Raw genomic sequence first — 15,999 nt, forward strand, 5'->3', positions numbered from 1 at the left:
CTGGTAGCTGTGTAGTTATTATCATTTTTTGTTGTTGGTTGGTTGGTTGGTTGTTGTACAAGTCAGGAGATTTATATATATATATTTATATATTTATGTGTGTGTGTGTGTGGATATTAAAATAAATAAATTTGAACAAGGAGAAAATCATTAGAATTTTTGGTCGTTTTTTTTTTTTTGTAAACCTTGAGACACATAGACAGAAAATGAAAGTTCACCATGACTTTTACTACCTTTATATTTAAAGCTAATAACCAATACTTCTTCTCACTGCTACTAGTGCTACTATTGCTACTATGACTATCACTCACGTTTTTTGCCAGGAGGTCATCTTCTCTGTCTAGAATGGCAATGATATCCTTGCCATCTACTAATAGAGGCGTGTCCTTTGCATGTGCTTTCCACAAAGCCTCGCTTTCTCTGATTTTTTCTCCGAGCTAAACAAACCATTTATATATATTATATAATTATAGAAATATTGTTAATCAATATATATATACATACATTTTACTTGATTTAAATGATTATAACTATAATTATGTATGTATGTATATATGTATGTGTGCGTCTCTCACCAGTCTAATTTGTTCGGTATTGCGTCTCCGTCCGCTACGTAACAGGATTGTCCTTCGTTTGAGATGGCTCTTGGCAGACAGGGCAATTGTCTTGGCAATTCCCAAGTCTATAAGAACCTTTTGAAGCACTTGAACATCAGCTACAAAACAACAATAAATATAAATATATTGAATTTATTAGGCAATAATATGAATCACACAAAATATTTCAATATTATTCTCTTTATTTCTTTCTTTCTTTTATTTGATTGATTTTATTGGACAGTGATGAATTGTATATGTATATGTATATATATATATATATTATTATTATTATTATTATTATTATTTTGTTGTTGTTGTTGAAATATAGCCCATCTCCTGTAAACTTTATATATATATATATATTGGGTGGGTTGGTGTTGGTGTAGGAGTAGGTATATGTGCAGGCGTGGGTGTGAGTATAAAAGGAGTACTTACTTGTGGTGCCAACAGCTTCAAAAAATTTGCCGGAATCCAATTCAAGTTGAAATATGAGGTCGTTAAGTTGTCGTAATATATGTTTTGTATCTGGCTTGTAGCGTATTTTGGTAGCATATTTTGGTGCATACTAATTTTATATAAGCGATATAAGATACATATAAGTTTTTTTTGTGCAGTATATGCATGTAACATCAAATAATATTAACAAACAAGGCTTACGTTGGTGCGTTCTCTCTTTTCTGCCTCGATTCCACTATTACTACTGTGTGTACTGTGGTTACTGGCAAGTGACGGTCGTCTTCCGGTTGAAAATCGATAAAAATTATTGACGTTTCCATCCTGATCAATACTAGCACCACCAGTGCCAGCGATAGAAGCAGAAGCAGAAGAAGCGTAAAGACTATTCGCTGATTTTATGGCTGAATCAAGACTGGCTTCTGCATTCATCAAGATAGTTTCACGTGAATGTGGTTTAAGATCGTCAGCAATGCCCATCTCCTTTAGCATAGTCTCAATCTGAGCCGTTGTGCATTCGACATCGTAAACAACTTGATTTGTTATTTCAAGTTGTGCCATCAATTCATTCAACTCTGCTGTCTTGAGGGTTAGGATACCCCGCAGATTCGCAATAGTTTGAGCACCCTAATGTAAAGAATAAGAAGAAATAAAACATGTATATAATAGAAGGAGCAGAACAAGCAATGGCAAAGATTTGGGTGTTCAATTCGATTCCATTTGATTCGATTTAATTCAATTCGATTCCATTTGATTCCATTTTTCAATTCAATTCAATTCAATTCAATTCAATTCAATTCAGTTCAGTTCAGTTCAGTTCAGTTCAGTTTAATTCAATTCAATCCAATTCAATTTAATTCAATTCATTATAAGAATGTGTGTAATTTTACTACTATTACTATTATTCTTATTCTTATTTTATTAACTACATAAAGAATAAAGAAACAAAGAAATGAAATGAAATGAAATGAAATGAAATAAAAGAAAATTGGCTGCTGACCGTACCTCATCAAGTTTGGTCAACAGTTGAAGGACAGCTTTATCTGCCATTGTGAATTGTTGTCCATTTGCTGAAAGATGCTGTTGTTGTTCTTTTGTATGTGTTGATGTTTGGTCAGCCAATGAACAGTCTGGTTGGTCTTGCTTCATTGGTAAGTGAGTGGTTGTAGGGTCGTGATGGGCATCCCAGAGAAGTTGAGACATTCTAGTAGTATTATTATTATTATTATTTCTTAGGAGACGTTAAATAAGAAGCTAAAGAAGAAGTTGAGAAAGAGAGAGAGAAGATTTGCTTATAAAGAAGGAGGTAGAAGTGGAGGTAGAGAGAGGTTGGTTGTTTTTTTAGGCTTTTATATAAAGAGTGGCCAATAGGGCATATAAAAAATAAATAAATAAAAAATAAAATAAATAAATAAAATAAAGAGAAACAAACAAATAAATAAATAAATAAATAAATAAATAAATCACTAAAACATAAAATATAAAAAATATAAACTTTAAATGAAATATATATCTATTTATCTATATCTATATATAAATTATATAATATGTAAAAGATATAAGATAAAATCAAGTCAAATCAAATAAAGGCAAATATAAGATATATATATATATATATATTTTATAAGTAAAATATACAAAAGATACGTAGAGAAAGAAGAGAAGCAGAGAGGTAAAGAGAAAGAGGGAAGAAAGAGGGAAGAGTTGGGGGGAAAAGTTCAGCTTATGTCTATTATTTATTTAATTAATTAATTATAATTGTTATTTTGGCTTGATATTTTATATATCTACATAATTCCATATATGAATATATACAAAAAAAGAGGAAATATATATATTATTCCCTTAATATGTACATAATACATAATAAATAATAATAATTAAATTAAATGAAATGAAATACATATAAATCCAAATTAGACATTAGAGACATAAAAGGTTATTAAAGTTATATTTTTTATGTATGTATGTAGGTAAAGATGTACATATGCATGTGTGAGTGTTGCACATGTGTGGTCAAGTCACTATTGATTTGTACTGATTCTTATTCTCACACTTGTACTGTACATAAATAAATAAATAAATAAACAATATCTATGTAGGTATGTATGTCTAATACAGAAAGGTTGATGTCATATATGTATATATATTAACATCTTACAAAAATCCCTCTTTCTCTCTTTTACTTGTATACTGCTTATCATTCCTCTATTTTATTATGTGTATTAAAAGAATTATTGGCCATTTTTGCAATGCACATCTTACACACAGGATACTATTTAATACACTTGTAATTGAATCACAAAATAAACACTATATTATTAAATGCGGATTTTCTGTATTGTCCAGACTAATGATACTTTCATGTTTTGTTTCATTATTTTTCAAAATATGTATGTATCTATGCATGTATGTACCTCTTGATAAGCACATATGCATACAGGTAACTAACTAAAAAGAAAGAAAAAAACAACAACAATAACCCTCAAATATTAACTGTGTTATATTTACTTATTGCGCCACACGCATCCCAAGCTAAATATAGGCAAGAAGAAGCAGAAGCAGAAGAAGCAGAAGAAGAAGTAAAGAGAAGAAAGAAAAGAAAAGTGATCAAATTGAAACAAATTATCGTTACTATATGTATACATACATACATTTTTCCTTTCTTGTGTACACACTCGCCACAATCATTAACCCTTTATAATTAATACTAGTATTAGCCACACCAGTAGTATGTGTATATATTATTACCATAAAATTCACTAAATGTATACTAGAGCTAATTAACCAAATGATAATTAAAAGGAAAAGAAAGTATTCAATTTGGTTTTTGGTTCCTGACAATATATGTATATGTGTATGTATATGCGTGTGTTCATAATTTAGTTTGATATTTGAAAGGCTCATTATATAAATTGCTAGAATCTTATGTAAGATAGATTATAAACAAACACAAAAGAAGGGTGAAAAAAAAGGTAGGAGGCTTTCGATCTTCATGCTTCATTAACAGCATAAACGTCGATCAATACATCACAATATTGAAAATCGGTTCTTTCTCTTTTCATACTAAAGAAAGAGAAATTGAAAATAAAAGGCACCCTTACATATATATATGTGTGTGTGTGAGAATTACTTTGATTATGGCGTACTTCTTTAGGTCTTGGTTAGCTGGTCGTGTTTTTATACAGCTTTTCTCTGTGTTTTTAAGACATCTTTCTTTTTAGTTTTTATTGTATTTCACACTACATGTCTATGGTTCTGTTTATCGGGTGGAAATAATCATCTTCTCCTTAACGTTGCAACTCGAATACCTATATATCTCTGTCTGTATCTAGCTACAAATACATATATAATAACTTATAGATATTGCTGGTGATGAACTGTGTGTATATTTGTCTTTTTGTGTCCTTTCAATTCTTGACATCTCAATGGTTTCACTAAACCTTTTTGCGTTCTTTCTTGTCTCACACTCCAGCCACTTTTGGGGGGGGGGTACTACATTTTGCAAAACATTCGTACACAGAAAGAGAGGTATAAAGAAAGAGAGAAAGAATTAAAGAGATTGGATCCGCCCATTAGATTATCAAGGTAGGTATATTTAAAAGATCACAAGATTCTCCGTACCCTGTACAATATTAAGCAATATTAACACAAAATACCCTACTCCTGCAAGCAGTTACTTTTCAAAATAGAACAAGCTATAAATTTGATAATCAATTACAAACACATACATACATATACATATACATATACATATACATATACATATATAAATGTAAAGAAGAATAAACCAAAAAGAAATCAACGCGCTTTATTACCATAAATAATAATAAAAAGATATACAAAATATAATCTTTCAGTATTTAAACCCCATAATTACAATCATCACTATCACCACCACAAGTGTCATTATTATTATCATTGTCATCATCATTAACAGTATGACTATAAGAATAATAATCAATTTCAACAGAGACCAATTGAAACCCAAGATGTTTTATTTTGTTCAAAGCCTATGGTCGTGTTTAAGAAAAACAAACAAATAAACAAATACTACAATAAGAATCGCTGACAGAAACCACCATCGTTTGTATTTGAATCGTTTTGTTCTGTTTTGTTTCATTTCATTTCGTTTCGTATTCTTTGACATTTAAACATAACCATTATTGTATATGCAACCATTTATTCCTAAATCCAAAAAATATTGTCTCACAAAGAACAAGTGAATATTCAATCCTGTCTATATTAAATTATATTATATCAGAAAGAACAGAGTTCATATCAACATATTAATCTACCTATATATCTGTATATATACAAAATTATGTATATGTGGAATTTAAAGAGGTGTATATATATAAAGAGAGAAAGAGAGAGAGAGAGAGAGTTCAGTTTAAACTTTACCATCACCACTGACCTTGCATAAACCCCTTTGATGACGTCGCGTTATAATCCATTCAAACTATACTGTACTATACTATACTTTTTTTTTTTCTTTTACTTTTTTGTGAACACACATACAGTAATATATATATATAATAATATTTCTTCGGTTTTATCTCGGCTGTTTCTTGTCCTTGCCTTTCGATCAAAATTTGATTAACCTCATTTAACAATGGCATCCACAACTACACCAAGTCTAGCTGATCTATTCAAGGTACTTTTTTATTTCTATATATAAATAGACAGAGTAATCACTTTATTGGGAAGAATGAGAGTGTTTTTTTTTTACTAGAAAAAAAAAAAGACTAAATGTCATAAATGTCTCATTGCTTTTTGTAATTGTGCTCTAAATAATATTTTATTTATCAAACAACAAAAATAGACGCTACAGTTTGCTTGGTTCATTGGTCACGTCCTCACCTTGTTTGGCTCTGTGTTCTATGTCCTTTCACTTATTATCTTTCGATCGAGCATTTTTGCATATACACTTGCTTATGCAGGTGCGCTTGTGTCCTATGCCGTCGTTCTTTACAAAACTTATGGTGTAAGTTGAAATACTTTTTATTTATGAGTTTATGCTTATTATGCTTATTCGAAATACAATAAACTGATCCAATCCAGTTATCCAATTTGATTTGATCTAACATACATTTGATGTGTACACATATTATTTTGTAGTCACCAAAGTTAACGGCTGATTATGGAAGAAGATTATCGACAGACGAGAACACATACTACCTCGTACTGTCTTTATTATGGCTTTCACAACCTCCAATGGCTGGTAATTATACAATTATTACATAATGTTTGCTCTGTCTTTTTTCATACTAACACACACACAAACCTTTTTTTTTTTTTAAAAAAAAAAAAACTAGTCACCTTGATTCCTTTTGTTACATTCTCTGCCTTTCATGTGCTTGGATATCTTCGCACAACTCTCTTACCAGTCTTGCTAGCTGAACAGCAACAGCATAAGCAGCCTCATCAGACTGGTAGCAGTAGTAATGCAAGTGGATCCCAGACTGGCGCTGAACCCTGGCAGACCAAGACGCAACAACAGATCAAGACCTGGACAGACACCAACTACGGCCCGGCCATGCGCTTTGTTGCTCAGGTTGAGGTAGTGGGTGTAATGGGTCGCCTGTTGTTGGGTGTCTTTAGCCTGCGCTTTCTGCCCATCTTCTTATTTGCTCAGTTCCTTCGATCGCGGTATCACCTTTCGACATACACTCGCATGTCATTTAGTGATCTGGCCAGCAACCTCAATCGTGTCTTGCTGCCACCAACAGCCAGCAGTAAGGTTCCTCTTCTGGTCAGCAAGGTGTACACAAACGTCCGTGATATGTTGATTCGTTTTGCTACCAATACTACTCCTGCTGCTGCTACTACACCCACTCCTGCCACTACTTCTACCTCTACTACTAATTAATGAGGAAGACATTAGAGAGCCTCCGACTCGATACAAACACCCCCCTCAAATATATACATATATAAATAAGACCAAACAAAGAATCACAAATGCATCTCATTTATAATTAATTAAAAAAATATTTATATATAATAATTTCATCTTGAAACTTAAACATATGCGTTACTCAATGCTTCTTCATTTTCACTCATGTCAAAATTAGCTCTATATAGCTCGATTCTTTCTTTCTTTCTTTCTTTCTTTATTTTTGTATAATAATGAGAGGTTTATTTTTCTTTTATCCAAAACAACTACACTACCAGTAAGATGTTTCTTCTTTATATTCTTGTATGTGGGTACCTGTGTGTGTGTGTTTTTGTTTTCTTTACAATTCTATATACAATGGTTGCTTTTTTGACTTTACAACATTTTTTTTTCTCATTTTTTGTTTGTTTGTTTGCTTGCTTGCTTGTTGCTCTGTTTGGTTTCTTTCAACCTTCTTTGAGGTTCATTTGGTTCTTATTATTTCTTGATGTTTTTAAGCAAAGCGACCAGAGTTCTTCTCGACCCATGCGGCAACCGACTCATGATCACGCTGGACCCACTTGCCATTCACCTTGGCACCTTCGATGGCCTGCTGAAGAGGACGGGCATATTCACGAGTATCCTTTTCGGCAAAAAAGGCCTCGATTTCTGCAATCTTGTCCAAGCAAGTGAATCCACTGACGGACGAGCGGACAGCCGAGCCAAACAAGGAAAGCGACTTTGCAAACTTTGCGTGCAGCATGTCGTAATTCTGCGAGAAAAAGTCCCAGAACAGATCGCGGGCTTCGGGGTTTGTCGAGAGTGATCTAAAGACGTAAATGGAGTCCTGGCCACGGACTTCGTTCTCGTCCAGGCTCATCTGCAAGTAGCGGTCGATAAGAGTCGGGCTCTTGGCTCCACCAAGCGCACTCAGGGCAATCAGGCGCTGGTCGGTTGGGATGGTCTGGTCATGGTAGATCTTGTGGATCTCGTCCCAGAGGCGGATCTCTTCTTCTTCGTCCTTGGCAGCACGCAAGACAATGTTGTAGACCGGGCCACGCAGGTTGGGATGCAGAGCCTCGGTATCGCCACCAGCGCACAGCCAGAATCGGCGCTTGGCCTCGTCGATTGTGGCAGCGTCTTTGGATAGGCCAGCATTCGAAATAGCAAGCACACGCAGGATGTTGGTCAGGTAGTCGTCAGTAGCAGCAAATTCCCAGCCGAGGCGGTGGGCAACAGGGGCAAACAGGCTGCGGCGCAGACCCTTGATGGCGTCTCGGATAGCAGGGGGCTGACCGTACCATGTAGACAGAATGTTTCCGAGGTGAGTGCTCAACTGAGACCAGACACTATATAAATTTGTAAACAAATAAAAATGATATGTAAGTATAATCCGTATGCTGGAGTGCGTGCGTGCGCGTGTGTTTTTTTTAAAAAAAAGTATACATGTAAAGAAATACTTACAAGTAATCAGTCTCGTTCTCAAATGCTTCAGCCAATTCAAGGAAGGCAGCCGTGGTCTGTTCACCACTGACACACAGGTTACCGGAATCAGCCAAAAGACCAACACGGTCGGATGTGTTGTGCAAAAGGCCGCTGTTTTCTTTCTTGATTTCATCGGCAAACTTGCGGATGATGTCAATGGGGTAGTTAACCCGGTAAACTGCGGTCTGGTTAGCATTGAGCTTGAACAAGGTCTCGGAGGTCAAGTCAAAGTTCTGGGTCTTCTCGGTCAAGGTCCAGCTTTCGATCTTTTCGGGGGTAAGGACTCCCAAAGGTGCCCACCAGACAGTTTCGTCTTCTTCTTCCTTGAGATCACCAGTAGACAAGTAACGAGTTTGGGTGACCTGGAAAGACGAAGGATCGTCCTGGTGAACCTTCAGTACAGGATACTAAAATATAAATAGGAAGGTTAGTTAGTTAAATGAAAAGAAAATTTATGAACGGATTAATAGATTGAAGAAGGAAACGGCTATATATGTATAAACACGCATACATGTACATGCATGCATGCAAGCATGCATGGATATATGCATGTACTTATGTATCTGCATCTATATATACGTCTAAATTGACGTCTACATTTGTATTGATAATGGTTACTTACGCCAACGCGCTTGGTCCACAAGGTCATAAAGTTAGACACATCCACACCAGCTTCTTCACTGAGGGCAGTCCAGAGATCATTTGTGGATGCATTGCTCAACTTGTGACGGTGGAGGTAACGTCTAACACCAGCCAAGAATGTCTCGACACCAAGCCATGAGCTCAACATACGAATGACACTGGCACCCTTGTAGTAAGAAATGGCATCGAAGATCTGGTGAATCTCTGCGGGATCGTTGACGGCAACTTCGATTGGGTGGGAGGATCGCAGAGCATCGAGATTCAAAGCTCTGGGCATATCTTCATTGACAAATGAGGTCCACACATCCCAGTCAGGGAAGATGTTGTCAACGGCCAACCATCCGACCCAAGTAGCAAAACCTTCATTCAACCACAAGTGATCCCACCACTCCATTGTAACCTACATATATAGTAAGATATATTTAGTTTCAACAAAACCCAAAGAACCGAAAACACACACACACACATATATATATATATTTCATCAAGAGGCACTTACCAAGTTACCGAACCACTGATGAGCGAGTTCGTGACAGACAGTGTAGGCAGTGCTTTTCTTAAAGACAATAGACGACGACTTTTCGTCATACAAAAGAGCAACGGTACGGTAAGTGATGAGACCCCAGTTCTCCATGGCGCCGGCCTCAAAATCAGGAATAGCAACCATGTCGACCTTGGGAAGAGGATAGGCTTCACCAAACACCTTTGCAAAGTACTCCAGAGCCAAAACACAGACATTGAGTGCATGGCGACCCTGTTCAACCGAGCCAGGTAAGGCGTAGACACGGGAGCGGATGGGCTGGCCATTATGTTCGCCAGAGGTGAAAGCTTCGATATACTCAAATGGACCGACCACAAATGCCAAGAGGTATGTGCTCATCAAAGGAGTGGTGGCGTACTTGACTTCCTTGAGTGTAATTGGGCCAACTTCTTTGCCTTCATGCTTGCCCTCAAGCTTACCAACCTCGGTTCCCTTGCCTACTTCGTGATAAGGTTTTTCGGACAGAACGTTCATGTTGGATAGGGCGGTCAAGTGATCAGGGACGATAAGTGTGACATCAAATGTGGCCTTGAGAGAAGGCTAACAGACCGATACAAATATACGTTTGTGTGTAATTGTATCAAAAGATAATTTGATTTGATTTGGTTTGGTTTGATGTTAGTGATTCATTTCCTTTGATTAATTGATTGTTTTGGCTCTTTAAAGACGACTGATAAAGTTTTGTGTGAAAAACAAAATAAAAGTTTGATTTACCTCATCCCAGCATGGGAAGGCGCGTCTGGCATCAGTAGCTTCAAACTGGGTTGTTGCAAGGTACTGAACTTCACCATTGTCGTCCTTGTACGACGAACGATAGAAACCGGCCATCTGGTCATTCAATACACCCTCAAACACAATATCCAAGACCGCTGTTGTGTTGGCCTTGACAGACTCTTGGAAAGTCAGTGTAGCAAGATCCCTCTTTTCATCATAAGTAATTTCAGTTGCAGTCTGACTAATAACAATAACATCCGTATGAGTATTGGTACTGTAGCCTGAGGTTTGGATGAGCTGGGAAACTTGTTTAGTAAGCTTACGTGGACTCTGTCTTAAGGTGGGATGAAGCAAGTGTTGCAGAATGGATCTTGATATCGTGGGTATTGAGAACAATGGTTGTAGAGTCTTCTTTGATTTCCAAGCTACATATTACGTGTTTAGTACGCAATTAGGCCAATATAAAAGAAGAAGAAGAAAAACATGCCCATTCTTCTCTTTTTACTTCAACTTATTGGAAAAACTTACTCCACTTTGACACGACCATGGAATACAAATGTTTTGAGATTTGGCTTCAGAGACAAATCATAGTGAACAGGCTTTACATTAGTGGGGAGAACCTGTCTAACAGGGGTTTGGGCAGAGGGTTTGCACATTTGATCTGATTTATTTTTTGATAAGTGTTTTGTGTGTATATGTAAGTGAAGAAGAAGAGAGTAGAAGTGGGAACACAAGCGAATGATTTTCTGTGATTTTATACCAAAAATCCAAAAAAAAAAAACCTTAATTAAAATAGGGCCCAAGAGTTTTACTTGGATTTACATCGAAACTAAATCCCCGCCTATTTAATAAATGAAAGTGAAATTTATACGTTTAAATGCCTATTGGTATTACGCGCACATGAGCTGTTCTATGCATATACTTTTCAACGTAGATATTCTTATATTATATTCTTGTAGTTCTCAATGTATAATTCACAATTCCATCAGTATATCTACACCGTGACTCACGAGCTCACAAGTTATACCAAAATATTACTAGAATTTGTATGTATATGTTATAGACACAAAGAGGCACAACCTGACTTGTCCTGACAATCAATTGGCTTCAGAAATCCTTTTTCCAGCAATAACCGCCTAATTCAGAACCCCAAGCTATTCTGGTTTTAAATAGATCACGCGTGACGTCAGACAGAGTTGTTCCGTGAGAACGAAAATGGATTATTTAGCCACACACACAAAAAAAAGAAGAGAGAGACAGAGACAAAGCAATTGAAAGAGAGAGAGAAAGAGAGAAAATAATTGAATAGAGGGGATTCAATACTCGACAATAAAAAGGTAAGAAAAAAGAATACTATTGGCACAAGGCTCTAGAAGAATTACTCCTCTTTCATATATAAGCGATAACAAATACACCTCTTCTAGAGCTTAAATCAGTAATGATCTAGAGAATTCTACACTAAAAGTATTATCAGCGATTCATAGGAGTTTCTTTTATGTGTGTTAAAAAGAAACATTTTATTCTATCTGAAACGGGTACACACCCGCACACTCTAAACATAAACATAAACACACGCACACGAGCTCACGAACAGTGCCAGACTCTCTATTTTCTTGCCATATTCTTCTTCTATTTTCTGGTTGGTTATTTCCTCCATTTTTGCCCAATTCTTCCTTTTCTTTGCCAATATTTCCTAATTTGGAGACACTAATTCAAGTCCGAGTTCTCGGATAATAAGACCACTCTACTTGCACTAGAAACATATAAAAAAAAATTGAAAGATAAATAGATAGAAAGATAAAGATTAAGATTAAGATAAAGTGGTGTTATCAACGCTTAATTAACTGAAGAAAAGGTTAAGATTCAAAACAGCAATAATAGTAATATATTATAATAACGGGAAGCATTTCAATTCAAATGTTTCAAAAGCAAAAAAAAAAGAAAAAAAAAAAAAGAAAAGTAATTACCTATCCTATGTACTTTTGGTTTTAAAGCTTTTTTCTTTTTGTATTTTCTTCGAGTTTCTCACTCTCTTTGAGGTAAGGATTCTTTTAAACCTTTATTAAACCAATCATTTTTTTTATTAATGAATTAATTGATGAACGGGTGAATTAATTAATAAATTAAATAAATAAATCTAAACTCATCAAGAAAAAACTTCTTTGAATTGTACGCCATGGATAAGTATACAACGGGTGTCTGGTTAGAAAAAAAAATATGGGATCGACTTAGTTGGTTGTATATATTTTTATTTTTATTTTTATTCTTGCTTGTTATTGTAGGACAAGAGCTTCCTTGAGTTTCTATTTTATTTTATGCCGGCCATCGGGAATACGGTGAACGTAATCTTGGCTTTTTGACACATGTGTTTTCTTTTTATTTCGTTTTAAGTCTCAGTGTTAAAAATACACAAGTTTATTAGAAAGAGAGAAGAAGCAGAAGTTGATTATTAACCCTAGAAATCACTACTGCGATTTCTACTTATTCAAATATATTGAACTTCTTCTAATCTCTCTATATCTCGATTGGTTTGAGCATCTTTCTTATTTTATTTTATATATAATTATAATGGTTACCCTAATGGTCCCCATGTTATTTCATATCATACTATGTCATGTCATTTTGTATTTCTTTATATATATATTAACATCTTTTACATATATGCAAATACAAGTACAAAATAGCTGTAGCTATAGATATAGAAAGAGTAAATGTTTTGTACATAACTAATCCATCTTTTTTTTCTTTTTTAACATTTTTAATGGGGACAAGAATTTGAGTTTGTCCAATCACAGGACTGTATTTGACATGCGTTGTGCACAAATTCATGAGACATATAAAGTAATTGTGCCTGTATTTGTTTCCTTGTTTTACAAGCTTGTTATGGGAACAAAATGATCACATTGAATATTATGGATATACCGTCTTCTCTCTCTCATTATTAAGAGTATTAGCTGGCTCCAAATAGCAAGGCCTTTTGAACACTTTTAAATAGAGAACAATATGTAATTCACCAAGGCTTTGTCTGTTTGATTTCCTTCTTTTGCTTCTTTGAAACTGGGTGCTTTATTTACTTTAACACAGCCCAAATAGAACGCATTGACTTTTAATGGAATTATGATCAGGGTTATTCGGTACCCACATCATTAATTGAATGTTTTGAGTTACTACTATTACTATTATTTTTAGCTTTAGTCTTTTTGCCAGCTTTGAATTATGATAGGGTGCAGTGTTTTCTTTGAGAATATGTTAAAATAAAAATAAAATTGAAAAAAACTTCCTCCTTAATATATCAGTGAAACCGATAGTATAGTATCTTTTTGAGCCCTTGCACCTAAACAAAGCAAAACAAAAAACCAACATACAGACACACTATATCAATGAATTGGCTGTAATAAGCAACATATACCAAAATGCCACTTCAGTACATGAAATTCAATATGAAAATGTATCCCTTTATAATATTTATACTTTGTTACTTAATATACCCTACTATCTGACAGCTCATCTTCAAGGGCTAGAATATAAAAAGCTACCTGGACATTTTTTGAGGAATTATCTTTATACAGAATATTGAAGAATGTATTATGTAACATATCAATAATTGCTCAATATTCTTATTCAAATTCAAATCATCTTTTGAATAGTGAATATAATTGCGCATATGTGTATGCAATAACTAATGGAGGGTGCCAGGCATTCAGATACTCAAAGTAAGAAAAAAAGCTTATATATAAGGATTATTGTTTCATAAATTCAACCAAATTGAACTTTCTTTGCACACAGTTTGTGTAAATACAATGAGAACCTTACTTGTGTATTCAATCTACATTGTGTCTTTTCTGTCTCTTGCAAACACATATCTATTTATTACTTCTCATCTCATTCCTCTTTATTTATTTATTTTTTTCCTTTTCTCTCGATACAATGCGTGCCATTCACAGCTTTCATCGGATTAGTCAAATTCAATAATACACAATTCACGGCATTGGCATTCTCAAAGATTATTCTGACTTTATCCTTATATACTCTATAGACAATAACAGCCTCTAAAGTTAGACACGGTTATTGACACCACTTTAAAATATACAAATAGTATTTTATTTCTTTTCAGATTTGTTTGACAAAATTAATTCTTTCTTATAAATGAGTCCTCCTAATTACAACATTGACATCTTCAATCAAGTAAAAAAAAAAAGTTTAAAAGCGTGTTTTTTTTATTGGAGACGATACTAGTTAAAAAAAACTTTATTTATTTATTTAAAGATATACATATATATATATACATAAAGAAACTATTCTATTTGATTGAATTTCACTTAATGTTCTTTTACATGAGTAAAAGAATAAAAAGCATGACACCAAGTTCTTTGTCCCCGCATTACGCGGCTCAATCTCCTTCAGGTCGTAAACCTGACTTGGTAGCGAAGGAGGTGCTGGAATGGTGGCAAACCAACGGAAAGCACCCGTTCATCCAGCCCCACATCTCGTCACCGAGTAATGTGGGTGCGAACTTGCCAGAGAACTTACCACTAGGTGATAAGGTCCAGCTCATTCGACTACCAGTAGCTTCACCGTCAGCCGTTAAAGAGTTCAGTCAGGTTAGCAGTGAAGAGCCAGCACATCTCACCACAGGTTAGACCTCCCTCCCCCCAGCATCATGATTCCACATTGGCGATGCGATGTACACAGTAGTCCTTCCAAAAATGAAAAGAGACCATGCCCCACGACTTCTCAGAATTAACTGAGCTGGCGAGTAACAACTTTCACTTTCCGATGCTTGTAGCATGGAAGAATCTCCCTGCAACGGTCGCAAGAGACGCCTCACTATGAAACCGGGACTGTTGTTGCTCAAGGAGAAAACAAACGACACGCGTTGGAGGGGGTCTATAAGTAACAGAAAATTTTTTCATCTGCGATTAAAGTTTAGGACTGCGCTTTTTGTCAGTCTTAGATGTCCATGTCAGAGGAAACGTGATATAGCTGTATATATTTTTTACTTGCTTTGTGTAACTTTTCTACGGCAGAAAGAACAGCTAATAATATTTAATCAAAGTACTTATAAAGACGACTTTGCAAAGTAAAGTAAAGAAGTAATGAAGTAATAAAGGATTTGGTCTTGATCGGTATAGCAATAACTTTAAAGGTGGAGTACAAGTTTCTATAACGGCGGTTTGGAGGTTACTCTAGAGTGGTCTGTGCGTTTTTTGTTCAATGTATAAGAAAGTATTTTTCTCTTGTTTGTACAAGTAGACATGGAAGGGACGCAACAGCTGCTTGGGAATAAATCCAAAAATGTCTCAAAGCAATTTTAAGCCATACGTATACAAGTATCTATATATTTAAAAAGTTGAAATATAAGTACGTGATTTAGACTCTACCTTTAAATTCTCTCCAAATCTTATAATTTTACAACCACATCACTTAAAGTCTACTATCCATTCAATAAACTGCTCAACTTATTTTTACACATTGATTATAATTTATGGTAGCTATACTTTTCATAGTGAATAGTTAAATAAAACTTGAGGGGAGGCGGGGAGCTCTGTTTTCAAAAAGTATGCTAATTATTTATTAATTTATTCTTTATATAGGTCTATGAATTTATCACAAAAAAGATTTGTGTGTGTGTGTCGGGGCGGATTTATGTGTGTGTGGGTAGATTTATGTGTGTCCGGAGAATTTATGTG

General features: G+C 34.9%; 3 protein-coding genes across 3 annotated transcripts; 2 read left to right on the forward strand and 1 right to left on the reverse strand.

Annotated features, from left to right (window-relative positions):
• Window positions 1-5,627: 5,627 nt before the first annotated feature.
• Window positions 5,628-7,057, forward strand: PHYBLDRAFT_180978 (hypothetical protein). Its single transcript, XM_018438394.1, has 4 exons — window positions 5,628-5,709; window positions 5,878-6,039; window positions 6,174-6,276; window positions 6,371-7,057. Exons 1-4 carry the CDS (start codon window positions 5,668-5,670, stop codon window positions 6,922-6,924), a joined length of 861 nt encoding a protein of 286 aa, XP_018292963.1. The 5' UTR covers window positions 5,628-5,667; the 3' UTR covers window positions 6,925-7,057.
• A 51-nt stretch (window positions 7,058-7,108) lies between these two features.
• PHYBLDRAFT_132951 (hypothetical protein) lies at window positions 7,109-10,999 on the reverse strand. The gene is made up of 8 exons (XM_018429535.1): window positions 10,838-10,999; window positions 10,633-10,734; window positions 10,310-10,550; window positions 10,019-10,135; window positions 9,554-9,961; window positions 9,035-9,454; window positions 8,392-8,819; window positions 7,109-8,276 (listed from the first exon to the last, which is right to left on the reverse strand). Exons 1-8 carry the CDS (start codon window positions 10,963-10,965, stop codon window positions 7,442-7,444), a joined length of 2,679 nt encoding a protein of 892 aa, XP_018292964.1. The 5' UTR covers window positions 10,966-10,999; the 3' UTR covers window positions 7,109-7,441.
• Window positions 11,000-14,664: 3,665 nt separating this feature from the next.
• Window positions 14,665-15,142, forward strand: PHYBLDRAFT_144278 (hypothetical protein; the record flags this gene model as incomplete). The annotated part of the gene is made up of 2 exons (XM_018431181.1): window positions 14,665-14,944; window positions 15,024-15,142. The coding sequence occupies 2 exons, from the start codon at window positions 14,665-14,667 to the stop codon at window positions 15,140-15,142; spliced, it is 399 nt and encodes a 132-aa protein (XP_018292965.1).
• Between the last annotated feature and the right edge of the window lie 857 nt (window positions 15,143-15,999).

This window comes from Phycomyces blakesleeanus, assembly GCF_001638985.1.
Source record: "Phycomyces blakesleeanus NRRL 1555(-) unplaced genomic scaffold PHYBLscaffold_8, whole genome shotgun sequence".
In the NCBI taxonomy this organism is placed as follows: Eukaryota; Fungi; Mucoromycota; class Mucoromycetes; order Mucorales; family Phycomycetaceae; genus Phycomyces; species Phycomyces blakesleeanus.

Coding starts and splice junctions, on each gene's coding strand:
- PHYBLDRAFT_132951 (XM_018429535.1), bottom strand. CDS start 10,965: ATGTGCAAACCCTCTGCCCAAACCCCTGTTAGACAGGTTCTCCCCACT. Junction 9,962..10,018: donor AAGTAGGCAAGGGAACCGAG/GTTGGTAAGCTT, acceptor ATTACACTCAAG/GAAGTCAAGTACGCCACCAC. Junction 9,455..9,553: donor ATCAGTGGTTCGGTAACTTG/GTAAGTGCCTCT, acceptor CTATATATGTAG/GTTACAATGGAGTGGTGGGA.
- PHYBLDRAFT_180978 (XM_018438394.1), top strand. CDS start 5,668: ATGGCATCCACAACTACACCAAGTCTAGCTGATCTATTCAAG. Junction 5,710..5,877: donor GTCTAGCTGATCTATTCAAG/GTACTTTTTTAT, acceptor CAACAAAAATAG/ACGCTACAGTTTGCTTGGTT. Junction 6,277..6,370: donor TTCACAACCTCCAATGGCTG/GTAATTATACAA, acceptor AAAAAAAACTAG/TCACCTTGATTCCTTTTGTT.